This window comes from Poecilia mexicana, unplaced genomic scaffold, assembly GCF_051168715.1.
Source record: "Poecilia mexicana isolate PSO_F unplaced genomic scaffold, ASM5116871v1 scaffold_11, whole genome shotgun sequence".
NCBI lineage: Eukaryota > Metazoa > Chordata > Actinopteri > Cyprinodontiformes > Poeciliidae > Poecilia > Poecilia mexicana.
Window position 1 is genome coordinate 24172439 of NW_028263380.1, and position 15711 is coordinate 24188149.

The window sequence follows — 15711 nt, forward strand, 5'->3', positions numbered from 1 at the left end:
CCCCGACGTACTTAAAATCTACCCTTGTGCATTCACGCACACGGATAAGGTGGTAAATAGGAGTTTTTTTTTCCTGCCAGCATGTAAAAAGAAACTTTTTTTTAATTATTGTATTTAGATTTTATTTACATTTAACACATATTCATTTAGTCTTTCTTTTAAATCGTTTCCCCACATTTTTACATACTGGTCTTTTTTTCTAAAATGTTTATAAAGCAGCATGTGAGGTGGAAACTTACATATTCATACTTATTCATTAATGCAACTCAGTTGACTGGAATATTTTTCTTTATGCAATTTAAAGTTTTTAATTATAACTCAGTTAACATGCAGCGGAATGCCAACTAAATAAGTCAAAATATGTCTGTATGTCAACTAAGACAATAACAAATATATTCATAAATGTTTAGTCTTCAAGTGTTTTGTAACTGTCTTATTTCTCTTCTGTGTTAATATTTCATTTACAATTTTTTTTCAAAAATGCTAAGTTGATGTGCTTAGATCTTAGCAATAGCATGTGTCAAACATTTCAAGAGTAGCGTCAAATCTTTGTTTGCAAACTGAATTGAAATGCATGCAATTTAAATTAATTATGTCCATTTGAATCATATATGATTTTAATGACAATTCAATTAAGAATTGAATTGATTTTATTAGGAATGTTTATATTAGTGGATAAGGATTTGACATGTTTGTATTTGAAAATGTTGTGTCTATTTTGTGAATAGACACAAAATAAAAAACTGAATTGAATTAGTTCTTGGTAGCTGCAGCTCTCTATTCAATTTGAGCTGAGTTTTCATTCCATTTATACTTGGAAGTTGGATATTTATGGTTGCAAATTGGAAAAAGAACAAGAATGACACCTGAGGTCAGAATTTCAACTCAGAAAGTCAGAGGTCTTCAAGCAGCCCAAAGTTAATTATACAAAATGTCCTGCATTTATATATAAAATATAATTAAATGCTCTGGTGTAAATTATTTATTTTTTAGTACATTATTATTACTTTTTATTGGAAAGAAAAATAAAGGGAGTTGTGCATCACCAACAACCAGAGTCTCCACTAATTTAGGGGGGAAAATTCAAACCAATTTACAAACACTAAACTCCTATGTATTCATGTTTCAGTATTCATGGATACATTTAGATTTTTTTGGGATATAAACTATTAAAATAGGCAGTTATACATGTTTTTTTTTATTTTGTTTTTTTTTGAGAGGGTCTCAAATATTTGTGGATTTTAGCTATTTGTGGACACTTGTGGTTCGTATCTCTCTTGTGAATATCTGGGGTCCACTGTACTTTATACAGGAAATATTGAAAAATACATGTGGAGCACGCCCCTTTTTATAACAATTTTCTGCCAGGTAACTTATTTGGCCCAAATTTTTAGATATTATGAGCTGAATATACAGTAATCTAAAAAAAGTGAAAAAGGTTTACAAAGGAAAAACATTTTAACATATCTGACTTCATTATTAACTTTAGAAATACTAAGTATACAACATATTATAAAATCTGTCATCTTTCCAGGGTTTTCTTCAGCAGTTTCTTTTTAACAGCAAAGATTTTTTTTCTCCAGTTTTCCTTGAATGCAACATAATTAACATAAGCATGGCGCCTCCTTGAAGATCCAGCCAATAGCGAGTGTTTGCTGGGTCGGTTGTGCTCCAAACATCGGCCACTGAGCAGATTTTTCACTCCACCCCTCTACTCTTTTCTCACGCTGTCAAGTAAACAGCAGGACACAAAGCCGAGGCAAACACCGCGGACTGAGAATATATTATGAATCAGACGCACGACGACGACTCTTTCACGTTTGCTTTTGATCGGTGCCTTTAACTGAATATCTGTATCCACAATAACGAGTCAAAGAAAACAGATGTAGCCACTTCGCATAAGTGGAACAATATGATCTGGCAAATTTAACGCTGTCGAGGATAACTACAAAAACTCCCATGTGTTTTTTTAAGGTTGTGTTTTACAGCATCTGAATAAAAATCAGTGATATACCCTTTAGTCTAATTTTAAAAGATCGTTTGAGCGGCGGTCTGTGTGCTCCTCGCGCTCTCAACTCCGAACGATCACATGTCCTTCGCACGCGCCCCAGCATTGCCTATCGGCTACAGCGTCGAACGGCCATTGGCTGAATCTGGGTCACTCGCAGCCGCTCTTAGCTTCCCATTGGTTGAAAATAGGTCAGAGTCCCCGCCCAAAGGTCCCCCCTTGCTCTAGCCACGTGAGGTTTGTTTGTTTTTTTTTTATTCCTTTGGAGGCTCAATTAAAGATCACATTTACACGCTTGTCGACTTCCTCAAACTCAACGGTTTAACATTCAAATAAGACTTTACAGAAAAATAGAAAGTAGTTGCAATTGTGATGTGATGTTTCTTATAATACTATAAAGAAAAAAAAAACTTAAGTCTTGTGTAGCATTTATAATTGATAATTTACCTGTTGCATTTTGGCTGTCAAGTCATATAATTTGATGATGTATACAGTATATTACCATTGTTGTTATTGTTAATCTTGTTTTTACATATTAATTTCGGATCTTTTTGTATGAACCTATATGTCAGATGCTGCTGTTACACCTGAATTTACCCTGTGTGAAACAATAAAGGATATTTCGATTCTATTCTAAAGTGCCAAAATAATGTTTAACGTTTACAGCAAAGTTTATAGACACCATCCTTTGTTGTCCTGGAGAAAATTTGTGACTGGAAAACCTGAAGCCCTAAGAATTTCCAGACCAATTCAGCAGCTGTTGCACCTGTTTTATGGGTCTCGGTGTCAAATTATATTGCTGCTACACGATGTATGCATAAGGGAACATAAAATGATTACCAGGGCCGAAATAGTTCGCTTTACACAAACACCAGTGTATGTACGTGGAAGTGTTTTACATCAACAGCTTTGTTTGATCGTACTTTGACAAGAAGTTTCAAATTAAAATTCTATGGATTTCTTCGACGGAGCCAGTACTAGCATTGTAAACACTACCATCTAGTGGCTCATTATCGGTAATGCAGCACAAAAAAACTTGTTTTAGGCTGCATGATGGTGCAGACGTTTGCATAGGTATAGCTCATCAGGATGGAGGTCCTGGATTTGAATTCTAACCTTTTGGAGTATGTATGTTCTCCCCATGCATGCATAGGTTCTTTCCAAGTGCTCTGGGTTTCGCCAAACAGTCAGAAAACATGAACTTTAGATTAATTGTTCTCTTTAAATTGTACCTTGGTGTCTCCTTGTCATCCTGTGAAACTAGTGAAGTGTCCAATGACCACCAATTCAAAGACATTCAGAAATGACACTAGCAAATGCTAAATAAAGCAACAACTTAATTCATACGCTGTATAAATTCTAAATGTAGAAATACTACAAAAAGTGAAACCAACTGTTCTTTGACGGAGACAATTAGATTTACCAGAATAAAACTTAAGAAAAGACATTTCAGGTGTTTATTCAAGGTTTTTCAACAACTCACTTTTAGGCAAAGGATAGTAATTTAGTCATATTACATGGTTTAGTTTTACAGAAAAAAAAAGGGATAAGCACTTCTGGACAGGACCTAAATAAGAACTATGTGTACACGCTTCTGTTACAAAAATGGAGCCAAACTGTGTATGAGCAGGTAAACGGAGTTTCAGGTAAAAGGAAGGGAGGGATGATCACATTGATACATATAATTATGATTTTACAAACAACGTCTCAATTCGTCCCCTCCCACACTTAGAATAGCAACGATAAGATAAATGAAAACTGGGAGTAAAAAACAGCAAATAATATTTATATATAATAAAATATAATACTAATTGTACAGTACACTCGTTATTTCTGTTGTCCTTTTCATATCCTGAAAGAGTTAACAGCTTTAGTCATGTTTGTGTTTCATTCACACATTTTTTTAAAAAAAGTAACAAAAGTAGTGTACAGTATAAAAACGATCGACTAAGTTTTTGTGTTTCAGCTTCTTTCTCAGTAAATCACCTAGCATCAAGCCGTGCCACTTTTGTGAGCTACTTGGTATTAGATCCTAAAGAGATTAATTTATATTAAGGGGAAATATCTCAGCATAAAAAGTGAATCTGTTCAGTGTAATAAACAGAGCATTAAATGAGGACTACACAGTATAACTATGAATAATGTGATAAAGAATAAACTGGTACATCAATCAGCCCTATGATAAACATCCGATTTTTGTTGATGCACAAACACGGCAAAAGGGATTTAGAACAAGACAAACATGATGGAAAGTACTGACAATTTTCAAACAGATGCTACAAAAAAAACATGATCTTTAGTTCCTTTACCTTTGAGGAACAGGAGGCAGATAGTTTGGGCGGTTTTGATTTTAGGCCTTTAGAAGTCCAAGTGATTTTATCAACCACCTCTGCTGTTGTACTGGGATTGTTTAAAGGCTTGTCCAGATAAAGGGGTGGGGATAGTCTGGTAGTTGAACTAAATCTCCCCCTTTCAGTCCCCACCCTATTTTGTTAAAAACGTGCTAAGATGTTGGATTATTTAATAAAATATAAACATCAAAAAACAATCTAGTCTAAAAAAAGACAGTTTATGTTACTGACTGTATTCAGTCAGAACTGTTGATCTCTCAGGCTGGGCCAGACCCGGAACTGTCAGCGGGACTGGAGAGTGGTCACTAACCGACACTGATCTCATCCTCGTCAGCTCCCAGTTTTCAACAACACTGCCAGTGCTCGCCCCCCGGCAGGAGAACCTGTGGCGGGTCAGGAGACATGGGTTCCAGAAGCGATGTTGGCATTTGTGGCACTGGAATGCTGCCTGCTTGAGATGGCGACTCCTGTGTTTCAAGGCTTTGTGTAATGAAGTGGTGCGTCGCCCACACACCTGGCACCGCAGACGGGCGTGACGCCCTGAGTTTCTCGGTGGGTGTCTGACGGCGTGGTGCACCAGCAGGGAGCCTTGTTTGGTGTATGTGGCACTAGGGCAGATGGGACAAGGAAAGCGTTTGAGGGGGACATCCATAGAGGTGAGCCCTGTGACTTTGACCGCACCCCCGCACCATGACTTTACTTTCATCACTCCCCCCTTCATCCTCAGCTGGGCCAAGAGCTTTTTCCTGTTGATGTGTGCCTGCAGTCTTCCCTTTTTCCTCCTCAGAATCAGCAACTTCTTGCGAGTGTCTTTACTCAAAGGGACTCCCACCAGCTTCCCGTCTCTCATGATGCTGTGGATTACGATGCGCCGTTTTTTCTTTCGGTGCTTTCTTGTCTGTCCATGGCGCTTTTGGAAGTTTTTTGAGCGGTAGTGAAAAGGGTGCTGCAACTGTTGTTGTGGTGGTTGTTGCTGCTGCTGCTGTTGTTGTTGCTGTTGCTGCTGCTGTTGCTGCTGCTGCTGCTGCTGTTGCTGCTGCTGCTGCTGCTGTTGTTGTTGTTGTTGTTGTTGCTGATGCTGCTGCTGCTGCTCAGCAACTCCCTGTGGGATGTGGGATGATCCAGGATAGTTGGAACCTGAGCTGGGGTCATAAAACAGTGGAGAGTATCCAGAGGGTTGAGACTGGTTGACACGTTGACCGTTGCGGTCAATGCCATGTTGTGACAACTTGTGCCGCACCAGGCTGTTTGAGTAGGCAAAGGCTTTGCCACAAACTTCACAGCGAAAGGACTTTTCCAGGCCCACCCCACCGCCGTGGACAGTCTGTTGATGTGCTGTCAGGTGGAAATAGTGTCGGAAAGACTTCCAACATACTGTGCAGGTGTAAAGCCGCTGAGAGGGAGTGCCAGATGTTGGAGACTTCTCTTCTTGGGAGCATGATGAAAAGTAATCTGAGTTTCCAGAGTTGGCAACTTGACTGATTGCTGCTGCAGCAGCAGCAGCTCCACCTTTTATTCTTCGACCCGTGTTGTCAATTTCCCCTTTTCTGTGAAGCTTTCCATGCCGAACAAGGCTCTGTGCATAGGCAAACAACTTCCCACAAAGGTTGCATTTGTAGTTCTTTTGACCGGAGTGTACAGTCAGATGCTTAGTGAGGTGAAAAGGTTCTCGGAACATTTTTCCACACACTTCACAGGCATGAGGTTTCTCTCCCGTGTGAACCCGGTTGTGGCGTCTCAGTGTTTCCGCCCTTCTAAAGCGTTTTCCACAGATCTGACAGCCATACGGTCTCTCTGAGCCGTCCCCTGGAGGTGCTGGACTCCTCCTCCTCCTCACAATTGTGTTTGGATCCCTTTTTTCTCTGGGCTTTCGAGGCCTCCGGGGCTTTGTGTGGGGCAGGCTGGGGTGAGTCAAAGGCATGGTGGAACCGTTTAGGCTAGTTGATGATGGTCCGCCCATGTTTCCAAACCCCAAGCCCCCCAGCAGACCTCCAATAATGTCTCTCCTTTCTCCTTCTCGACTTTCCGAGTTGATGTTGCAGGAGGCGGCAGCGGCAGCAGCAATGGCTGACATTGCACTGCTAGTGACCTCATCCTCTGAATCATCCAACAAGGAGGACAAGGGAAGGTGGGGCTGCTGCTGTTGGTGGTGGTGATGCTGCTGCTGGCTCTGAGGATGGGGATGAAGAGTTGGAGCTAACGGGGCTTTCCGTAGAGTTTGGCTATTCATTTCATTCCCTAATGTATTCTCTGAGGAATAGAGCGTGGAAGACTGTGCACGCCTGTAATCGTCGACCCCACTGTTGTAAGGCGCCTGGTTCTGGTATCGATTTCTGGAATAATCTGTTGCATACTTGTCATCTGTCATACCAGCCCCATCAGTTGAAATTCCTACCCCCCTTTCTGCACTATTTCCTATTTTACTGCTGCTTGGGTTGGATGTTGTATTCCCCCCACTGCTGGACCGATTTTTTGAGCTGCGGGGAGGTTTGCCACAAGCACCTGAAGCAGCGTGGTTGAGCAGAGAGGTACTCTCACGGAAACAACGCCCGCACGCCGGACAACGAAATGGCTTCTCATCATGGATCTTCTCGTGTCTTGTGAGCGACTCCCGGCGGTTGAATGACTTTTGGCAAATGCTGCATACAAAAGGCCGGTTTTCTGAGTGGGTGACACTGTGCTGGATAAGGTGACCTCTCTTTTTGAACCTCTTCCCACACTCACCACAGCAGAATATCCGCTCTGGGCTTGGAGAGTTACAGTCCGACTTCCTACTTTGGCTTTCTGGTGTCAAGCCATGGCTTCGGAGATGCCTTCGAAGGCTGGAAAGGTGAGTGAAGGTTTTACCACATTCACCACAGTGGTACAGGGGTTCTGGTTCAGGCTGCCGAGACGAGCTGCTATGACGTTCTTGTGGTTTGGACAATTGTTGGTTGCCATTGGCTACAAGCACAGAAGTGGAGCTAGAGGATGTGGAGGCTGATGAGGATGATGAGACAGTGGAAGATGACTGCTGCTGAGAGGAAGACGAGAGGAGAGAGGAGTGCTGTGTCTCACTTCCAATGCCACTTAGCCCAACACCCCCGGATCTCCCGCCCACAAGGCCTGAAGAGGAGCTCTGAGTGTGCCCACTTGAGCTGTTGTTATGGCAAGTAGTTACACTGCTGCTGGTGTGGCTGTGGCTGCTACTTTCAGCTTTTCTCTGGGGCAGGTAACCTGCCATTGCCTTTTTCCTCCTGCTACCCCCACTTGAAGCAGATGCAGACGAGCTGTCTCCTGATTTTGTTGTATCTTCTTTAGATAGGGACAGGTGCAAGGGCAGGGGGAGGGGAAGGCCCGCCTCCTGCTGCATTAATGATGCTATCTGGTTTGAGGAAAGTACTGGAATGCTTTGGAAATCAAAGCCACTCAGTGGGGCAGGCTGAGGGGCTGGATGCAGGGGGTGCGGGTGGTGAGTGTGGCTGTGTGGATGAGATAAGGCATGAGGAGTCAGCTGTTGTTGTTGCTGTTGGGTCGGGGGAGCAGTGTGGCTGTGAGAGGAGTGAAGGGCAGGAGGAGGGGCCAGGGCTGAGTTGGATTCAGTCGCCCCCTGGCCAAGACCTAAACTAAGGTGGTTGTGAGTTCCCTGCTGGACGAGGAACTGCTCAAGGCTACTATTTGTTGGGACACCAGACAGAAAGTATTGGTTGGCAGCAAGCATGCAGCTAAACTGTTGGTGGAGGCTGCGGGGATCAGACTGGCCAACCAGGGGGACCGCAGTGCTGCCAGAAGGGTTATTAGAAGCTGAAGCAGAGGTGGAGGGAGAAGGTGAAGACGAAGATGGACCGGATGAGGGTTGAGGTACAGAAAGACTCGGATGCAGTGGAGGAGGGGGTGGTGCAGGCGTGACCCCAATAACTCCGGCAGCTCCTCCACTGCTGCTTCCAGTGAAGTCAAAACGCCCCATCCCAGAGTGGAGCTGCTCCTGAGCAAGAGCAGCCTCAGCTGGATGAAAAGGCCGCAGAAACTGGGGATACCCGGATGAGGAACTCCCACTGCCACTACTGCTACTGCTGCTAATCTTACTGGACTTCCTGGAGCTGTGGGACGATGAGGACGACTGGCTTTGGTGGGAGATAGATGGAGGAGGGGCGCTCATTTTGGCGAATAATGACGAGGAGTCAGCGAAGGCATTGCTTCGAGAGCTCTGGAGGGATCCCAGCCCAAGACCGGACAGCAGACTTCCAGAGGTATCAGCAGAGGGTTGGTGCTGCTGCTGGAGCTGCTGCTGATGCTGCAGTTGGACTTGTTGTTGGTGGCTCAGTTGTCGTTCCAACCCAAGCCCTTTAAACTGGTGGGCTTGGTGTCCACTTAGCATCTCTAAGATGTCCATGGGGTACTTGCTGAACTGAAACATCTCCAAATATGGCTGTGACAAAATGTCCAGAACAATCCCTTGCACTAATTCTATAAAACCAGCAGAGCCCTCAGTGACCTCTGGGATAGTCCAACTTTTGTTTCAGCCCCAAGCTTTGAAGGAGCCACTTTAGTCCAACAACAGTTAATGCTTCATTAGTTCTCATAAATGTTTCACTAAGTTTATTTTTATTATGGAGTGAAGCCTTCAAGTGCTTCAGGTGGGAGGTTATATAAAGGGTCATAAATAGAAAATTTACTAAATTACATAAAAGTCTGTAGTGTGTCTTTAAAGTGTTCCATTTTTTTAAGTTGAAGTCAGGCCAGGCGGTCCCACAGAGTGGAGTGTGTTCATTTTTCTAGAGGAAGATTAATCATCTCTTCAACAGTTTCCTGTCATCATATGAAAACCTCTGGGTAGCCTGAAGAAAAAAAAAACATGAAATCATTAGTGATTCTGTGCTTTGATTCTGATCAAATGAACAACACACAGAATGCAGTTAGTGACTAAAGCTTGAAGCATAATGACTCCATAATACATCAGTTAAAGTCAGTAGAATCCTACCACTTTCAACTTAAACAAGCATTTTTGCAGGTATTTTATTAAACCAATAATAAACTTACTGTGTAGTTTTGACACCTAGTTTATACCAGAATGTTTCTGTCTTAGTGAAACCACATTATACATCTAAAAGCTTTAAATATTTCAAGATGGATTAGATTTTACACAAGCATACAGCCAAGATATTTCACAAAATATTCTTGAAAAAGCATGTTCACATGTCCATTTATTTTTATGTGTTTTCTAATCAAAGTTAAATTTAAGGCATAGTTTCTATGCTACTGTGACATGGCTTGATGACAAATATACAAGCAAGAAATTTGACCCAACAAAAGGGATGGGTGATATGAACTTTCTATATTATTACAATATTTTGTGGAAATTTTGTGAGAATAAAAAAAGTGTTTCCACTTTTAAATGGGCTTCTTTAGGACACCTTAAAGAAAAGAGATTACTATCACTAAAACTGCATTTAATATTTTTTTATTTATTTTTATTGATGCTATTGTGGAACAACAGAGAAAACTATTCTGACAACAACTTCAGTTTTGGGGGCGGGGTTTAAAACATAATTAATTAATGTTTAATGTAATAATAAATCAAAATTCATTGATTTATCATAGACAAAAAAAAACTAGTTGTGTTTCTAATCAGACACTTTGCTGTTAAAATGACTCCCTAAAAATTCAGACACTGTGTTGATGTTTATAAACAGCCCAATATTTTATGCACACTTTGATATGTTTTTGATACAAATTACATGAAACCTCCAGTGTTTTTTTTTTTTTTAGATACGGCATCTCTCTGCCAACCAACTAGAAATGAATTAAACTATCAAAACCAAACGTTTGAGTATCATTTAAATGACTTACAGAGTGAATGGCAATTATCTCCAAGAGCCACTAGCAATATACAGTCACCCAGTAACCAAATGTTGACCGAATCCTTTGCTAAAAATATTTTTGTGTGTCTTGGATATGGTAATAACTGTAATGTAATACATTACTCTCAAATAACAGCTGGCTGAAAGTTAGAAAAAGTTATTATTTTCATTGTAACTGTCACACCATCATACCCCTTCTTATTCTTCTTCTTCTTCCACCACAGCAGTGTCTTTGATGTAAATCTTTTAAGTCATCTGCTCGTGCCTATTAGTCGTGACTTTTCCTCTAGATGCACACAAAAAAACCATCCATCATGTGAGGGTTAAATCAGCGCTTATTTCTGACCTTTTTCTAGCTTTCTGCAAAGCACTCGGCATGGAAACGTCTCCCTTGAGACAAAAAGCACAGAGGCCAAACAGTCTTGTGCGTGCTGTCACATCTGTGTTCGCTTTGAAGCTTGGCAGAATGACAGCAGAGGCTCACACAGCACAGTTACTCTACTTTGAAGAATTTTGTGACAATCCAGCATGTACTCTGTGCTGAAACAGCAAAAACAAAAAACTGCGGCCAGAATCCACCGGGAACATAAAAGATGAATCATACAAATCTGAAATTAAAGGGGGCAGTAATAACTGTAGGAGTAGAGAAACGATGGGTCACAAAATATGGAGCAAATGCTGCTACTATCGAGGAATCTGAGCTAATCCTTGTATTTTACTGAGCTGCAAGTGAAATCCCGAAATTAGGATTTTTTGTCTGATTTTAATTTCCTAAAATCACAAACAAATGTTTAAAATACATTCAATAATTTTTTTTACCTACATATGTAATTAGTGTGGTCAACTTAATATAAGAAGTCCAGCTAAAGTACAGGATACAGCTAAAAGGTCATTGGACATATGACGACAGAACATAATTCAAATATAAACACAAAAACAATCAGTCTGGTTCTGGTCTGTTTTCAGATGATAGATGGATAATAATGGTCTAGATGAGGCAGAGCATGCTGATCCAACAGAAGCTAATGGATTCATGTTAATTATCACATTAGGCTTTTTACACAAAAACATATTTTTATACAATACTAATAAATTGCAAATGTCAGCTGTATAGCTGAGGCCACAGTAAGACAGGATGTGCATATCCAATATGCAGTGCTGCTTATGAAATCCAATCAGAAGGCGCCCACTCTAGACTGTAAGCAGTGCTCACCAAAAACAATTAAAAACTGTGAACAATGAAAAATGCCTGAGGGAAATTGAGATTAGCATAATTTGTGTAATCAAGTGGTCTCCCTGAAGTTCAGAACAGAAGAAAGAGAAGATCAAACTGTTGCTGAGATACAAAAACATTTGATGCAGCTAGAAAAGTGGCTAATTTTGTAGTTAGTTTAAAAACTGGATTCCAGTTTAACACGGTAGTATGTTGAATATGACTCAGTGATCTTCATGTAACAGTAACAGCTGATGCATTAATCTAAAACAAAAATTTCCCAAAATGTTATCAAGTAAACCTTTTGATTCATACCTGCAGAGTCAATGCTGTTTCATAGCATCTCCCAAACTGTGCCAACGATGACTGACCACATTGTTTCACTTTGTCTACAGATTTTAGTGGATATGAATCACCTAAAGAAAGATGACTCATTTAATTTCTTGTCAAAACAAATTATACTCATGTCACTGCAAGATAAAACAAAAAAAGGCAAGCACAACTGAACCTGATGGGTGTTAAGAGGGGAAATTAGGGTCTTGTCAGAGATTCCAGACTCCCTTCACCGCCTCTCATTCTCTGTGGTGTTTTCATCTTGTCTGAGCCGCAGATTAAGCGCCACTCTTTTCAAAACAAACATGCAACAACTGTTCAGATACTTGCAACATGCATTGATTTACGTGCTGAATTTGCTGTCCATTCACACATTAAGCCTCAAATTTTTCAGTGAACGATACACTGATAACAGATGCAACAATTTATCTCTAGATCTGCAGCAATGGGACTGTTTACATGTGTGTTGTTTGCATCTCACCGGCTAATCCACAGATCCGAAACTCCAGCTGGGTGTTAAGAAGAGAGTGGGAGAAAAAGAACACATCCCACTCTGTCCAAACGGGATATCACAGCTCGACAACCTTAAAAAATAAGCATATCAGGCGTTAGGTAGGACAAATAAGTCAACAAACCCTGCTAGCATCTGTCAATAACCTCGGCTAGCTAACGTTGACTGTAACAAACGCTACTCTACCACGAAAAAGACATAAAATCAAAATGTAGTGCCTTTCTATGAAGTGCAACACTCAACTCTGTTTTGTTTTGAATTATATTTAAGCGCTATGTAAAGCAAAGAAGCAAAAACAATTCAGAGCAAGAAAACGTTCTATAATCAGAAGCTACATGCTACCAACTTAGCAGAGCCGTTAGCTTCTCTATGCTAATGTCAGTCCTGCTAGAAGCTGCTTTTGTTTATGTTTTTACCTTCCAAAACACGAATCCTGGTTGGAAAACGCCGCTGGGAAACACGGCGGTAGAAGTGAGAGGGCATGGGGGAGGACGTGCGCTCTGAAAGCGGGGTCCCTAATGCTCGTCACTGGGGCCTTTTTCTCCATCCGTGGAAAAGCACCGTGAAAGGCCCGGGATCTCCATCGGCCCAGGAGGGCTGCTGCTGCTGCTGCTTCTTTTCTCTCGCTAACAAAATCGCTGGCCTGCTCCCGTTTTGGCCATTGTTTGAGTCCAAAGTCCTACAGCTCGACTGGCTCACTGACGCTCATCGCCAACTCGTCCTCTTTATTTAGTCTCGGTTGTGGTTTTCCTGCTTTTCTCCCTGGCTTCCAGCTTCTCTCCCCGCCTCAGCTGCTTTAGGTGTCCCCCTCCGTAGACGACGGTTCCCCCGATGCTGCTGCTGCTAGCGGTAAAATGGTAGTTTCCTGTCTGCATAATGGTTCCGGGTAGAGCCAAGCGAAAGTCCGGCTGGAGTGTTCACAGCTATCAGATCCGATCCAGCATGATGCTCATGAATTAATGAAGCTGTGTGTGAGAGAGAGGCTGTGCGGGTTCATGCATCATGCAATAAAAATATAATTGCGTGCATTCTGACATCTTGTGTCATCAAGCTCCTGTGTGTGTGTGTGTGTGTGTGTGTGTGTGTGTGTGTGTGTGTGTGTGTGTGTGTGTGTTTGCGTGTGTGTGTGTGTGTGTGTTTTCACACCAAGAGTGTAAAATGTTAATTAGTTTATTGAAGATGCCATCACGGCGCATGCCAAAGAGCATAGTTTGGTGTGTGTCAAACAGGTTTGTGTGGTTGGTGTCTTTTTCAATGAGGTGTCCTCTAATTGAGCACTCATAAAAAATAACTTGTTGAATGAACATTTAAAAAATGTGATAATTTTTTTAAAACAATTTACACCGCTGTGATTATAATGTGCCTTCTTTTTTTTTTCTCAGAAGTGGGGATTTTCTAAATGTCAGGAAAAAATAATCAAAGTAGGATACTTTATTTTGTTGTTGAAAATTTTACTTTCCCATTTAGAAATAGAGAAGGCCTACAAAGTCAGAATCTAACTCGAAACACATATTTTCTGTGTACAAATTAACTTGTTTGCTATAAAGTGCATTTATTTTTTTTATGTTTTATGCTAATTAATAAACAGAACTTAAACTGAATTGAGCAACCCAGTATGAAGTGGCTGTCATCCGTATCGCTGCGTTAGATTTCTGCTAGTCAGAGCTTGGATCTCTATGTAGGATTTCCACTCTTTCACTCAGGAATACAACAGAAATGCTGATATTCTGACTATGAAAGTTGGAGGTTGCATAGCAGCCCTGAGTTCAGGATCCAATATGGATTTTGCAGGAAAGAAAATATATTTCAAGTATGCAATATAATTCAGCCCTGTTAAGATGGGAAACAGCAGTAAGAAAGAAGCTTACTATTCCAACATAATTTTCAATTTTTCATGTTGAGCAACAACATTGTTTAATTCTGAAAGAAAAATGCAAGTCAATCTTTATTTTTTTTTATCTTAGTTGAGCAAGCCATTTTTCAAAGTAACAAATGTACATGGAGCCTTAAACCAAAGTAAATAAAAATCACAATTTCTCAATTTATTTTCATTTAAACACATTTGCCTTAATTACCTTTTATTTATTTATTTCTTTTTTGAGTGTGTAATATTCTTCCTCTTTCCTACATTCCCCAGCTGTAAAACATTTTTTTCCTAATGTAAGACATACTTTGAATTATTACAGACAAATTAGATTCAGTTGGATATTTTTTATTATCATTTAAACAGTATGATTTCTACAAATGCAAGAATTGATCACCAATAACAAAAGGGTTGCACATCTGTGAGACCGTTGTTGGGATATTCTTGGAAATAGACATATAAGGGAATGTTATAAATAATTTATCATACAGTTTGAGGTATGCAGAGTAGCTATGAGAATACAAATATGCCCATGCCTCCCCCCCCACCCATGTGGTTAACACACTCGCACATAAATACAGGCACACAGCTTCATCAGAGGAACCGTTAACTCAACATGGAATACAACAGTAAACGACCTCTGAAATTATGAGGAGAAATGAGTGAGACATCAAAAGATTGAATTCATATTTCAACATTTTCTCATTGGTTTTTACCCTCAGTTCTTTAAAAGCAACTAAGGCAAGCCACAACATATTATTTTCAGTGACAGCAGTTGTTGCTTAAAAACTTTTAAATTAGATTTGATCCCCCTGCAAGAACTGCAACTTTTTTTTCCAAACTTCTATGCCCTTAAAATTCTGTAAAAATGAGCACGTAGGAAGAAGCTGCATTAAAAACCTAATCTGTCAAACATCAGCGACACAAACTGATGAACCATGCGATAAATCAATGCACTCAGCTATTACAGGTCCCTATAACTGCTATAACTTATCACCATATAAGTCTTTAAAAATGTACATTTTGAAATGTTTAAAAAGTCCTTGCTTTGGTGAACACAGATCAAATTGAAGGGGTGGGAGTGATCAATGTCCCTCTTAAAAAAAAAACGTGACATTAAAAGGGACAAAAATGGAAGACCAAAAAAGCACAAACAGGCTGATATGAACAACAATTGTATTTTGGATCGAAGTATCATCTTCGTGATCGATTTTAGTCAAAACGAGTGTCAGCATTCCGATAACAAAAATGACAGGGATTCTAACACACGGGTACGTAAATTTGAAACAGACGCATGTACAATTAGATACATACACGCCATGACATCATAAGTCAGCAGTATGACATCTCCAACACTGGCTCTTGACATCATCATGCGGTCCGTCTTTTCTCCATGATTGCATCAGCTCTTTTTTGTTCCCGTGATTACAACGGTTTTGCTTTTGTTTTTATTTTTTTCCAACTCCACTAGAAAGTTGTAAAATTGAAATTTCAGGCATATACATTAAAATTCACAGAGATTAAAAAAATAAATACATGTTTAAAAGAAGAGATCATGATAAGAGTGCTCACTTTCTTATTTAGGGAGGTC

General features: G+C 40.4%; 1 protein-coding gene across 4 annotated transcripts; it reads right to left on the bottom strand.

Moving 5' to 3' along the window:
• Positions 1 to 3451: 3451 nt before the first annotated feature.
• LOC106919635 (uncharacterized) lies at positions 3452 to 13335 on the bottom strand. 4 transcript variants are annotated; one of them, XM_014990151.2, is made up of 6 exons: positions 12673 to 13335; positions 12227 to 12329; positions 11921 to 12035; positions 11728 to 11828; positions 10392 to 10485; positions 3452 to 9176 (listed from the first exon to the last, which is right to left on the bottom strand). In XM_014990151.2, exon 6 carries the CDS (start codon positions 8753 to 8755, stop codon positions 4583 to 4585), a length of 4173 nt encoding a protein of 1390 aa, XP_014845637.2. In that variant the 5' UTR covers positions 8756 to 9176; positions 10392 to 10485; positions 11728 to 11828; positions 11921 to 12035; positions 12227 to 12329; positions 12673 to 13335; the 3' UTR covers positions 3452 to 4582. The 4 variants fall into 4 exon arrangements, with proteins under 4 accessions (XP_014845637.2, XP_087866571.1, XP_014845629.2 ...); XM_088010445.1 differs by lacking the exon at positions 10392 to 10485; XM_014990143.2 differs by lacking the exons at positions 11728 to 11828; positions 11921 to 12035.
• Between the last annotated feature and the right edge of the window lie 2376 nt (positions 13336 to 15711).